Source organism: Setaria italica, chromosome V, assembly GCF_000263155.2.
Source record: "Setaria italica strain Yugu1 chromosome V, Setaria_italica_v2.0, whole genome shotgun sequence".
NCBI lineage: Eukaryota > Viridiplantae > Streptophyta > Magnoliopsida > Poales > Poaceae > Setaria > Setaria italica.
The window spans coordinates 27,121,942-27,135,125 of NC_028454.1; the positions used below are offsets into that span (position 1 = coordinate 27,121,942).

Genomic DNA, 13,184 nt, shown 5'->3' on the forward strand with positions numbered 1-13,184 from the left:
TATGACAATATAGGCTGGTATTTTCTTTTTGATTGCCTAAAACAGAGAGGCTTTTGTGAGACCTAGTGCAAATGGATCAAGGAGGTTGTAGCAAGCGGGACCTTAAGTGTAAAAGCAAATGATTTAGTTGGGGATACTTTAAGAGTGGTAAAGGGGTGAGACAAGGGAACCCTCTGTCTCCCCTTCTCTTCAACCTGGCAGCAGATACACTGACCAAAATGACTCATTAGGGACAAGATAATGGGCTGATAAAAGGTCTAGTCCTAAAATATGTTAATAATGGAATCACAATCCTGCAATATGCAGATGACACGATTTTGTGTATGCAAGATAATGAAGAGATAATTCTAAATATGAAGTTACTTTTGTACATATATGAAAAGATGGTAGGTCTTAAAATTAACTTCAATAAAAGTGAAGTTATAATGATCTCGCAGGATGAACGGAAAACTTTAGCGTATGCTGAAATGCTTAACTGTGCCTCAGGCACCTGGCCAATTAAATACTTGGGAGTTCCTGTGGATCTAGACCCCACATAATTGATTGGCTTGCACTAGATGAGAAATTGTTGAAAGATTGGATGGATGGAAGGGCAACTTATTGTCCATTGGAGGGAGGGTTATCCCGATAAATGCTTGCTTGAGCAGTATTCCAATTTATTGCATGTTCATGTACCTTCCAAAAACAATACTAAAAATAATGGATAAAAGTAGGAAAATATTTTTCTGCCGGGGGGGGGGGGGGGATGAAAAGAAAATATCATCTAGTCAAATGGGCTAAGATCACCAAACCAGGAAGGAAAGGTGGACTGGGTATAAAAGATCTAAGAAAAATGATCTCGAGTCTCCTATGCAGATGGTGGTGGAAACTTGAAATGGGGGAAGGCTTATGGCAAGAGATTGTTAAGAACAAGTATATGACTGAAGGTGGGATAACACAATTAAAAAGTAAACCGACTAATTCCCCTGTATGGAATGCCTTATTAAAAGTTAAAGATATATATTCGAAGGGAAGAATAGTTAAATTTGGCAATGGGCTAGACACTGATTTTTGGAGGGACCCTTGGTGTGGACCAATCTTCCTTAAAGACAAATTTCAAGAGTTGTTTGCCATTTGCAATGAACAAGCAAAAAGTGTTGCCAGTATGGCAGTAAGAAGGTGGAGATTAACATTCAGAAGGTGGTTGGATGAAAGAACTCAAATTCAACTAGACAACTAAGAGATATGCTCACATCTTGTGTCCTTTCGAGTGGGAAAGATGTCCCTAAATGGAAATGGGAAAAATCTGGAGTATTCTCGGTTAAGTCGATGTACTCACATCTATGCGGTGATGAGGTGGAGGCCCCTCACAAAAAGTTATGGGAAGCTAAAATACTACTAAAGATTAAGATCTTTATGTGGTTAATTCAGCAAAATGCCATATTAACAAATGATAACCTCCTGAAGAGAAATTGGCAGGGAGATAAAAAATGTTGTTTTTACCATATGGATGAAACTGTGGAACATCTCTTCTTTGATGGTTCTCTAGCAAGATATGTGTGGAGTTTGATTGCTTTGGTCATAGGAGTTTACTGTAGACCAAATTCATTTGATCAATTCTGGGAATGGGCTAGTATAGTATTCATATGGTAGGCCTTTCAGCTATGTGTTGGGCCTTGTGGAAAGCAAGAAATGCAGTTTGCTTTGACAAAAAATATATAAAATCTCCTACCGAGATTGTGTGCTTAGCATTTGTTTTCATTTCATTTTGGGCAGATCTTTAGAAGCCAGAAGACAAACAGAACCTGGAGACTGGAGCGGAAGCAATGAAGACAACGACCCTTCACTTCCATGCGCAGGAAGCACCGACTGACGATAATGGGCTGGTGCTGCTCCAGTAGAAGCGAGAATGCTCAACAAATCGGCCCACTGGTGGAACATGAGAAGAAGACTTTATTTTCTGTTTAGGTTTATGTTACTTTGGTTGTTAGTAAAGGTCTAGTCTTTCTGCAAGCCTCAGCCAGAAGGTCCTGTGCGCCTCTCTGTTGATGGCTTTGTCTGAATCTATCGCTTTGTCTGAATCTATCGCTGGTTACCAGTTCCGGATATTAAAAGTTCCAAACTGTATAATTTCATTGGTATTATGGTAATGAAATTCGGGCGAGACCCTTCGTGAAAAAAAAAGAACTAACCTTCTGGAATCGTCATAGTGAAGAGGTTCCATTCTATGAACATAACCACCACCAGAAGTGCACCATTTTGCTACATTGTATATACGAGTGGTTGTGATTATTCTGCCACCACAACCATTCTTAAATAGCCCACAATTAATAATTTCCCATGCTTGTTTCTTCCATATGTCGTCTACTACAACAATGTACCTGATCGTATAAGATTTGATTATAAGTTAGAGATAAAAATGGACGTTGTACAAAACTGTTAAGGTGGACTTGTGAAACTATACTGAATAATATTTGATTCAAGTAGAAAATTAAAATGACAGAGCTATTTCCTAATTAAAGACACTAAGTGTAAATTTAAATTATACAAGAGCAAAACAAAAACAAGGAAACACCATGATTATTAGCAAAAATGTCATCCTAGTAATTTTCACTTATCTCATTCTCCTAAATTTAGCATTCTATACTTTCGACATGAAATTTTGAATGGTCATTAGTTTGTTTTCTGACTTAGTCATGCTTATTTTATGTGCAGAGCAAAACCCTATTTGTGTTTGGACCAAATTAATGGTTGCCACTATGCATGCTCTGTCTGCGTGGATCGCTAGTAAATTTTCGTCTTCATTAATCCTGACGACTTGTAGGTGCTAAATCTCGAAGTTGGAACAGTGATGCGTGTTGCATCAGACTGCTTTCGTATTTTTTCTCATATTTGAAGATAATGTTTCTGTAATTTGGATCCAAGCAATGGTATGCTCTTTACAACCCAATTTTGTCGATTGGGGTTTTGTTATTGTCGATGATCTGTGAAGTGAGGATAACAGCTATGTTGAGACCCGATGTTTTCCCTATCAGTTAGAACTTAGAAGGTAGTAACTTTTTGGAACAATCTGTTTACATAAATATATGTTTTCCACCACTGATTAGAAGATGTGTGCATAGCAAAAGAGGCATAATTATGTACCTTTTGCCTTGGAGGTACCGCCTGAGAAGGTCAATGAATGGTTGATGATCGCCTTGTTGATCCAGCAGTCCTAGCTCGACGATTAAGCGATCGGGGGCCTGGAACTGCAAAAGTATTTGCTTGAAAATGTAATTTATACGAGGCTCCCGGGAGACGGACACAAAGGCTGCACAATCAAACTGCCCTTTGATCTTGTCAAAAATCTGCTTGGCGAGAGTGGTCTTGCCTATGCCTCCGAATCCCACGATGGAAACCACCCTACGATCTTGCGGAGGGGATGAGACGTTGTCACCACCCATGAGCCAACTGATGATAGCTTCCCTGGGGCCATCAACGCCGACGAGGCTGAGCGCCTCCCTGTACAGAGCAACTACCCGCGTATCAACAGCATGGTGCATGGTTGGCTCACTAAGCTGGTACCTCTTCCGCCGCTGTTCTGCCTCCAAAACGCGACCTCGGAGTTGCTGGATGTTCCCGGCCATGGCGTAATATGAATTCAAGCACCCTACTAGACCTTTTCCTCGTTGGAAGAACTCCATGAAGCCGACGGTGGAGGAGGAAGAAGATGACCTCCGGTCTGACCCACGCCCATGTCCATCGCGGAGCACGAACATGTCAATGGCGTCCTCCATGTCGTAGGACAGCTCCCTGAGCTCCTCCTTCCAGCACTTCACCACCTCGTCAGGATCCTCGATATCGGAAAGCCCCATTAGGAAGGCTTTCATGCTCTTCAGCTCACGCTTCAGCCACTCGATGTCCGCTGGGACGCCCATCAGCCGGGAGCCTTGCTCCGCCGTCAAGGATCCCACCTTTTGCAGGAGTGAGCCCATGGCGCCCCCCGCGACGCTCACCATCATACGGTCCATCTCCACACAAACGAAAGCTCTTAGCCTATTTCTCTTCTTCTTTTTGTTCTCTTAATGGTCATATATGTAACATCGGTAGCTAGCTCGGAGCTGTTCCTGAATGAGCCCATGACTCCGTCTTGTTTGTACAGATACTAAATTCTTTTAAAAAAATTTCATTGCCACTTTAAGGCATATAAAATTGTAATAGCGTTAATACACTAATCATCTGTCGATGACGACAATGGACTTGGAGCACTACCCAAAGCAGTGCATTGTCCCGGAGATATCTTCTATATATTTCCTTGCCAATCTTTCCTAGGCCACGGTTGATTTGTCCGCATGCCCTTGCAGCCTTGTGGCAAATGTCAAATCCTGGAGCCTACCTTGGCTACATTCAATACTGTGCCTGATACAGACCTACCTTGGCGGCTTGGCTACATCCTGGAAACAATACTAAATAGGAAATTAATAGTCAACCTTAAATTGTATGTTAGATTTTTAACATAAGCGGGGCAATCGACCAACACAGTCTAACTCAGTGTTTAAAATAGCTGGCTAAGCCTCTTAGGGCACGTACAACGGGCTGCGAGTCGTCTGCGAGCCAACACTTTTGCAAAAAAGACCTTCTCTCGCCCAGGCGACGCCTCACGAGATGACGGCGACGTCCTGTGCTCCGAGGCGGGAAGAGACGGTTCAACAGCGTTGTACAGCCCTCGTCTCCGTCGGCCGCACGCGGATCCCGCGCGGATAGCAATTTGGGTGCGCATGGGATTTTTCCGCGCCAAATCCATCACCTCCTCCTCTCCCCGAGTCATCGCTTTCCCTGCACGTCGAGCAAGCTCTGCCAGGAGCATCTCCACCGCCGCCAATTCAACCTCCGCAGGCGCTTAATCGACCTCCGCCGCTGTCGACTCAAGCTCCGCAGGAGCCGAATCGACCTCCCGCGCGGACAGCAGCTGATCCTCCCTCGCGCCATGGCCGGCGGGGCTACGGTCTCCTAGTCGTCGGGGTCGGAGTCCAAGTCAGGGAGCCGACGAGGATGCGGAGCAGGAGCGGGAGCTGGAGCGTGCGCTGGCCGACGTGCCCTTCGGAGAGCTGTAGTGCGCGAGGGCCGACGGGTCGCTCACCTTGCGGACTGCCTCTGTGGCCAAAGCAGCCGCAGAGAAGAAGGCTCGCGGGGAAGAAGGCTCACGATGCCCAGCTGCTGCAGATGGAGATAAGCACGAAAATGTGGCCACCGAAACTCAGGGAGGTGATCCAGATAATCTAAATTATTTAATCCCCAAGGGGAATCTAAATTATCTTTCTGATAATGAATGATCACTTGATCGAGATCATCACTTTACTTTGTTGATGGGTCTAGTGATAGCAGAGCCTGTAATAAGATTAACAATTTCAGGTCCAGACCAGTTCTAGCTCCAATTTCTCATAACCTGGTAGTAAAGATTTACAATATTTAGGTCTAGAAGCATATGGTTCATGGTTGTTGATGCTAGATTTTGACACGTATGGAATCGGCGTCAAGAAGGAGAGAATTAGCTGATGCGGTGGGGCAAGAAGGTCACGATTGGGAATCGTCCGATTGGTGCTACAGTTGGAGATCGGCCGATTGGTGCTGCAGTATTTTAGCAGATGGAGTTGGTAGAGATCGGCCGATTGAGAGGCTGGAGCAGTTGGGCCAATATGGGTTTAAAGTGGATTACAAAGATAAAGGGGGATCGGCCCACGGAAGCACGACGACCAACTCCGATACGAGTTATGCTTGTAAATATTCGTTTTCGTTTAAAATTAGAGATAGAGTCCTAGTCGGTTAAGAGATTGGTTGTAACAGGCTATAAATAGTCATCTTTAGAGATCTGTAAACAACATCAAATCAATACAACAACCTACTATTTCCTTGTACTTTACTTTTTAGCCGGCGACTTCGCCAATACTTTTCTTCTTTTCACGAGTTCGTGCGGGTTGGCAGGGCTGCATCAACTTGATCTCCGGCCGATTATGTAAGTTCCGTTTATCGAGTAACATCTAAGCTTTAACTTCGAACGCATCGCTGTCGTTTCGTTTAGATTTATTCATCAGTTATCGATATTTACTAGAATTCTAGGTTTCACCCTCTGTTCTAGTTTTATCATCAGTTATCCAGCTTGGAATCGGAGTTTTCGGCTTATTTATCCTTATTGCTTACTCACCGCTTTTGCATAGCCGATTAGATCTATTTCAAGTGTTGCCACTGTAGCGTTGTCTAGTTTACTCTAGTAGTTTTCTTTACCAGCGCTACTTAGTAATCGGCTGCACTATAGCCGATTTCCTTATTATAGCAAATCGGCCGATTCGCTGATAAGCTTCCTCGAGATCGGAACTTTAGCCGATCGCAACCTCTGGGATCTGACACGTTTCTTTCCTTGCCAATCAACAGGTCAGATTGGCTGGCACGCCGCACGAACCGCACCAGGGCGATCACCCGAACAGGAGTTAAGCAGATTCTCCCGGGTCGTGTGTCCGACGCTGAGATTCAATCGGCGGATCTTTAGCGCCAACAATGGTATTAACAAGTTAACTGCATTTTCAGTAAGGAAAACAAGATAAACATGCTAATTTATGACTAACTAAAAGATCCAAACGAATTGAGATGCAGGACATGCCATCCATTTCAAATATGAACAACCAATCTGCAGAGTCTCTAGACTATGCATCAACATGCATTTTACAACTAGAAATATGCATCAACATGTATTTTACAACTAGCATAAAGTGTTGTGCCCTTATCTCTTGAATGCCCTTCATCTGCATGCAGTACCGATTTATGTCAAATTCACGTGTCCATAATATGAGGTAGCAGGCATTGCATTGAGTGAACAAGCAACAAAATGACATACATAGATTATATTTATACCTAATCACCTTGATTTGAATGAATTAAATAACTTGTAGGCAACTTAAAAGACACATCATTGTACAAGCTATCGGTTCACTGTCTATGTATAACTTACAGACGGCAGCCGTCTAAACTGTTGAATGTGCCCTTAGCTGCCAGCCTTTGCATCAGCTAAGATCAGCTATAGCCGGCTATAGCTACAGCTAAGGGGGCGCTTGGTTTCGTTGCCGCCGCTTGCTTTGGCAGGCAAGGCAAGATGCAACACATCGCGCTTGGTTTTCTTGCCGCGTCGCATTGGGGCTTGTGCAGGCAAGCTTTTGCTTGCTGCAGCGAGAGAGCCAAATCCGCAGCTGGCAAGGCAAGCTTGCCCGTCAAAACCAAGGCGAGGCAAAGCTCGCTGGAGAACGGAACACGCCCTAAGCTGTTTAGCGATTTTGCACTTGGGCACAAATATAAAAGAGCTCTGCCATAACAGGATTGAGACGGTTCTAAAATTCTTCAAGATGAATGAGCCTGAGATTTCCGTTTGTCCTCAGATTGTTTAGCTGCACAGAAACGGACTAATTGCGAAGTCACTAGACATGATTCTTTGCACTGGTGAGGAAGAAAGGTGAGTAGCCGTCGGAGCAAGAGAAGAGAAGCTTGCTCTCTTGCTGTCTGTTGCTCTTGCTCCGGCCGTGACATGGTGTTTCCCAATCGAAGCTTGGAGGTGCGGCTTGGGGAAGAGAAGGAGTCGAATGGGGAGCCGCCGGTCGTAGCCGCTGACGCCTCCGGGCGCAGCCGCCGGACGCACTGGCCGCTGCCGCGGGGCTGCAGCTGCTGGGGGAGGGTAGAGGAGTGGGGAACAGGGAGCGTACTAGTCACTTGGTCGTCTTCCCCTCCGGGCGCAGCCACAGAGCCATCCCCGCCGCCGCCGCCGCATTTGCAAGGGAGAGGACTCGCCGGACAGTATTTTGCCCACGCGCGTTGGAGCCGTGCCCTTCCATTTTTCGGCCGGGGAAAGTGATAGCGGCTGCTAAAGGGCAAAATAGAGTCCCTCAACTTTTCTTCGTGGATAAATTCATCCTCAATTTTAAATCAACCAATCTAATCTGTCAACTTTCGCTTTTGAATCAAATTCGACCTTGTACTGATGTGGCGCTTTATACTAGCATGAAGCTAAGATGAAAGGTTTTGTTGGACCTTGTCTTCCCCTTCTCAATTTCCAAAGTCACGATTTACCACAACTTTCCGAAACTTTAATCTGGACGCTCAGTCTCCAAAAATTCATGATCAACACTCTTATGAAGATCTGTCGGGTCAGAAAAGAATAGTTCTGTTAGGTTCTTCTTAATCTTGTTCGTATCATCACGCACAACTTTCTGGCTGCTGGATACTCATTTTTCAAGGGGTAAGCTTTGTAGCTAGGGTACATTGTAGCAGCAGAAAAAAGATTCACCTTAAACACGTATACATGCAGCATTCCAAAGGAGTACTAGTAAAAAAGTGAACGCTTCAATTCATTCCAAGTTTTATTCACGTACGTCACGGGCGATGGATGGATCGCATCGATGGTTGATTTCTACGGCCACAAATTTTCGTGAAGCCTTGATCACATATTTATGTGATATACACCGGCTAGAGCTAGCTGAGATATATACGTACTTAGGATGAGTATATATCGAAGGAGAGACCATCGGTTGAGTTGATGCAGCAAGAAATATTCCTTCAAGTTCAGCAGAGTTGATGTCAGCGGAAATTGAGGGAAGAAACCAAGGGCAAAAAGGACTTTTCACAGTAGTCTAATGCTAGCATGGATTGCTACATTTACTTTGACCTACAAATAAAAGTTGAGGAACTAAATTGGCTGATCTGAAAGTTGAGAGATGAATCAAGATAAAGACAAAGTTGAGAGAGCAAAACCGGTATTTTGAAAAAAAAAATAGGACAAAGTTGGGAGAGCAAAACCGCTATTTTGAAAAAAAAAATGATACAGGAGGGCTGCAAAACGGCGTCCTGTGGCAGCCCTGTCTTGGATTCGCGCCACGCGTCCAGGATCCGACGCTCCCACGCGCGTCTCAGGAGTCACGAGGGCTACGCTCGGCTCCCCGTGAATTCGCTCCCCGTTGCAGGCCCTCGCTCAATTCCAGGTGCAGCGCGAGGCCGCGGCTCGGCTCGTTCGGTTCCATTATTTTCATCTGCCCACAGCCCACCGCCGCCCGCATCGATCGTCCGGCGCCGCCATCACCTCGGTCGTCCGCTGCCGCCATCACCTCGGTCGTCCGCTGCCGCAGCACTGGTCCGCTACTGCGCGAACCTTCCCCTCTGATCGGTGCGAGCCGGTCGAGCTCCGCGTGCAGGCATGGCTCGGACTCGGAGGGCGCGCGGCCCGTCACATGCTCGATGGAATGCCTGACCCAGTGCGCTTGATGTAAGTTCTCCTCTAACCCGTTCTTTCAGTTGCTCATGAATTCCCCTAACTTCCTGCTTGATTATCAGCGCACAATTTTAAAACTTTGCACCACCCAACCGCAAAATTCTTTCTCCGGTTAGTTCATCGTCAGAGACTGAGCACATTGTGGTTGCTATTGTTTTTGGTTCCGGTTAAACGCAATTCCTCGGTGAGTTGTGTTAGAGGGTGCGATGTCTTGTACCAATGTACCTGACTAGTTCCATGGAGCCACTGCTGTTTTGTAATCATCTGAGCTCTTTTTCATTGCACGCGCAGAATTTTGCATTTCCTAGCAAGCTAGTTCAGGGCATCATTACATGCAATGTTGCAGTCATGTCCGGATCCCAATTGCTCCAGGTCATGATTGAAGTTTCTGTTTCCTTTCCTCCCAAATGCTGCAGCTAACCTAAAAGGCTTGGAGCATCTCTGAATTTTGTTCAAGCAAAATTGGACCCTTCGATTCTAACATCGAGGATAAAAGGAATTAGTGTTGCCATTCGTCTTGCAGGTCAACTTAATTGGACGAAGTAGATGTCACCGGAGAAATAAATTTCTTGGCAAAGGAGTTGTAGGCTATGGCGACCTGTGTCCTGTCACGTCAAAATCTAAGAAAGTTGGCGTTGTTTACTCTCCAGAATATATCCCAGAGGCAAAACATTTCACCTTTCCCTCCAGTTCTCAGGTAATGAAACCGTTTTATTATCAATTCTTATTGCTTTTCATTCCTCAGTTGTATGCAATATGCATCTGCTGAAGGAGAAACACCACATGAGCATATTATGCCTTATCGTTTGTTCCCACTGTCCTGGGAAAGACAGGCCGCAACCTTATTTTTCCTTTTAGACGTAGAGGGTGCAACTGATTTTTGCAACATGAAACCGCAAAGCTATTGTTATGTTTATTCTGTAAGGAGCAAGTAAGTCTGTTCTGCTGAGTTTTGGAACTTATGTATCGCTGGATCTCACTGATCAGTCATACCTACCTAGTCGCTCAAATTACTATTTGAAGTTTATTCATCCAAGATACGAAGCATGCTTAACATGTTAAGTGTCTAGCAAGGGCATCATACTGGTTTTGAGCACCCGTTTTAATCCATGGCAATTTGGTTTAGTTCCACTCACATTTTCCTTCTGCTTGGTACAGATCTACTGCTCTTTTCCCTAGCAAATGCTTCAGCCCCCTTTACCTGTTTGGGCATTCATGGGGTGTTAGATGGGCTACCTATGGATCAGTGAATCTAGTTTTGTCTGATGATGGCAGACCTAAGTTTCAGATTGAGGAGGTGGAGCCTTCCAAAAAGAGAAGGTATTTGACAAAGAAACGCTTGAAGGTTCAGAGGAAGCGGGTAAAGAAGAAGAGGAATGAGGCAAATAAAAATGATCCACGACGCATCAGGCCCAAGGGAAAGAAGATAAAACAAAAATTCTCCACTGCTGAAGCTAGGCTCAGATATAAGATTGAGAAGGTAGTGTACCATATTATGTGGCTTTGCCTGGTTTGCATGGCTCATGTCTTGCTGAACCATTTCTTCATGCATATTACTTGATGAAGTCAATTTTGTTACATTAGTAAATGACCTTCCTAATTATTATGCAGCATCTGAATCGCCATTCTGGTTTTACTGTTAAAAGCAATTTTCTTAGTTCTTACAGAATGATATCTGTTCAGTTGTTTTACCTGCTACTGTTTCTATGATATAATTAAGTTCTTTAATGCTCAGTTGATTCATTTGAACCATAATAAGAAATTATATTGTTTAGTGGACACGATGTGGTTTTTTTTCCTTTAGTTCTTTGGTATGGTAAGAGAAAATAAATTGAAATGAGCTATTTCTCTTGCAGGCCAGATTAAAGGAAGCTATGTTGATCGAAAAGCTAAAGAAGTATGAGGTTGCCAGAGCTCAAGGCCCAATGTCTAAACTGGATGATCTTAGCAGTGAGGAAAGGTTTTACTTGAAGAAGGTTTCACAGAAAAAGTCAAATTATGTCCCTGTTGGAAGGCGAGGAGTTTTTGGAGGCGTAATCCTGAACATGCATTTGCACTGGAAGAAACATGAAACTGTGAAGGTTATATGTAAGCCCTGCAAACCAGGGCAAATCCAGGAATATGCAAATGAGATAGCTAGACTTAGTGGTGGTATCCCTGTCAACATCATTGGAGATGACACTATAGTGTTTTACAGAGGGAAGAACTATGTTCAGCCAGAAGTTATGTCACCAGTTGATACACTTTCAAAGAAAAAGGTAATTAGCATAGTTTTTTTTGTTTACTTTTGTTTCTATAGAAATAATGAATCTTGTTTATGGATGCTGCAAACCCCCATGATTTTGTTTCTAAAGATATATTGCTGCAAACTTCTTTTACCTTTTATACTTATCTATTGGTCTCTCGTTCGAAGCTGGCAAATTATTATTTACTCTTGCTACGTTTCCCTCTTGCTAAACCCAGCTTGCTTGGGACTAAAAGGTTTGGTTGTTTCTTTAGATAGATTGATGCATGCTTATGCATGCTACCAACATGCAAGAATTCTGTGTGTCCTTTATGTTTAATAACACAATAGATATGCACATAACGATAAACTATTGATTTGAAATTTATGTTAGCATCATACCTCCCTGTTCCCTGATCATGTAATCTAATGCACGGCTCATGTTTTGTGCAATCCTCTTGTCTTGATAATGTGCCGTCAGGCTGATTCTAGATCTGCGTACAGCTTTTAGATGCCCTTACATCTGCCTTTTTTGTTTTAATCATCAGGCACTTGAAAAATCAAAATATGAACAGTCGCTGGAGACAGTTCAGCGTTTCATTGCAGTATCTGAAAAGGAGCTTGAACTTTATTATCGCCATGTTGCACTTTATGGAATCCCACAATCCCAGAAAGCTGATCTTGTTTGTGGTGATGATGGAGAAGCTTCTTTGCTTAAAATGGGGGGATTGGATCAAGGGAAGGACCTGTTGCCCCATCTGGCTACTAATCATTTTTCTGATCTTCACACCAGTGATATTTCTGAATCCGATGAAGAAGATACTTCTGGTAGTGAATATGATGTTAACGACAATGAGACTGAGGATGCGGTCAACATTTCTGAAGATGCAATTTCTGATCTTGGCGGGTTAGCCAACAGGGAGTGAAGTATGATTACCTTGTCTGACATAATTACATTGTTGTCTAGAAATTTGCCTCAGACTGAGCCACCACATCGTACCATGGATGTGTCTCATCGTTCAGATTGAATGATTCGATGTTAGACTTTGATGTACCGGATCATCGTATTATGTTGATTAGTCATTAAAGCTATCTGACCCTTCTGTTGTCAGCTAAAGCTAGGCTCATTTTTGTTGTGTTTTTTCCTTGAAAGCCTTGATGTGTATACTAGTACAACAAGCTCAGCCTTGATCTGTCATCTGTCACAAAAATGCAGTGATGTATCTTGCATATCCTTCCAAAAGTGTTCTCTCCTAGCTGTCAAAAGCTAAGTTAGTTTGGGACTGGGACAGCTGTGGAAAATTATACAATACTGGCTACTGATTAGAGATACTATAGTCTACTGCTGATGTATGTGCATATGTAGGTGAAATTTTCTGCCAATTGATGATGCTGTTTCCTGTATGTGGCAGGCTGTAAACCCCTGAGCACTTACTCAAGCTAACACCCAGAAGGAAAAGGGTACTGATGTCAAAATGGCCTCTGGTATGTAGAATGTCAACCAACACTTATATTGGATCATTTTTCTTTAAGCTTAGATGTGTTCCAGTGATACCCTATGTTGCCATGGCGCATTAGTTAATTATTTGTTACTATTTGCTACCGAATTAGTAGTATCTGAAACCTCCACCCCACCCAGCAAATCATCTCACTGTAACCATCTTGTTCAGTATGGGCATAATTTTCTCTTCAGAATCT

The 13,184-nt window shown here is 43.7% G+C and overlaps 1 protein-coding gene across 3 annotated transcripts; it reads left to right on the forward strand.

Annotated features, from left to right (window-relative positions):
* The first annotated feature begins 8,990 nt into the window (after positions 1 to 8,990).
* On the forward strand, positions 8,991 to 13,178 carry LOC101757852 (uncharacterized CRM domain-containing protein At3g25440, chloroplastic). 3 transcript variants are annotated; one of them, XM_022826470.1, is made up of 6 exons: positions 8,991 to 9,256; positions 9,766 to 9,959; positions 10,421 to 10,742; positions 11,119 to 11,520; positions 12,035 to 12,413; positions 12,899 to 13,178. In XM_022826470.1, exons 2-5 carry the CDS (start codon positions 9,853 to 9,855, stop codon positions 12,410 to 12,412), a joined length of 1,209 nt encoding a protein of 402 aa, XP_022682205.1. In that variant the 5' UTR covers positions 8,991 to 9,256; positions 9,766 to 9,852; the 3' UTR covers position 12,413; positions 12,899 to 13,178. The 3 variants fall into 3 exon arrangements, with proteins under 3 accessions (XP_022682205.1, XP_004969060.1, XP_022682206.1); XM_004969003.3 differs by having other exon boundaries at positions 9,786 to 9,959; XM_022826471.1 differs by having other exon boundaries at positions 9,786 to 9,959; positions 10,538 to 10,742.
* The last annotated feature ends 6 nt before the right edge of the window (positions 13,179 to 13,184 follow it).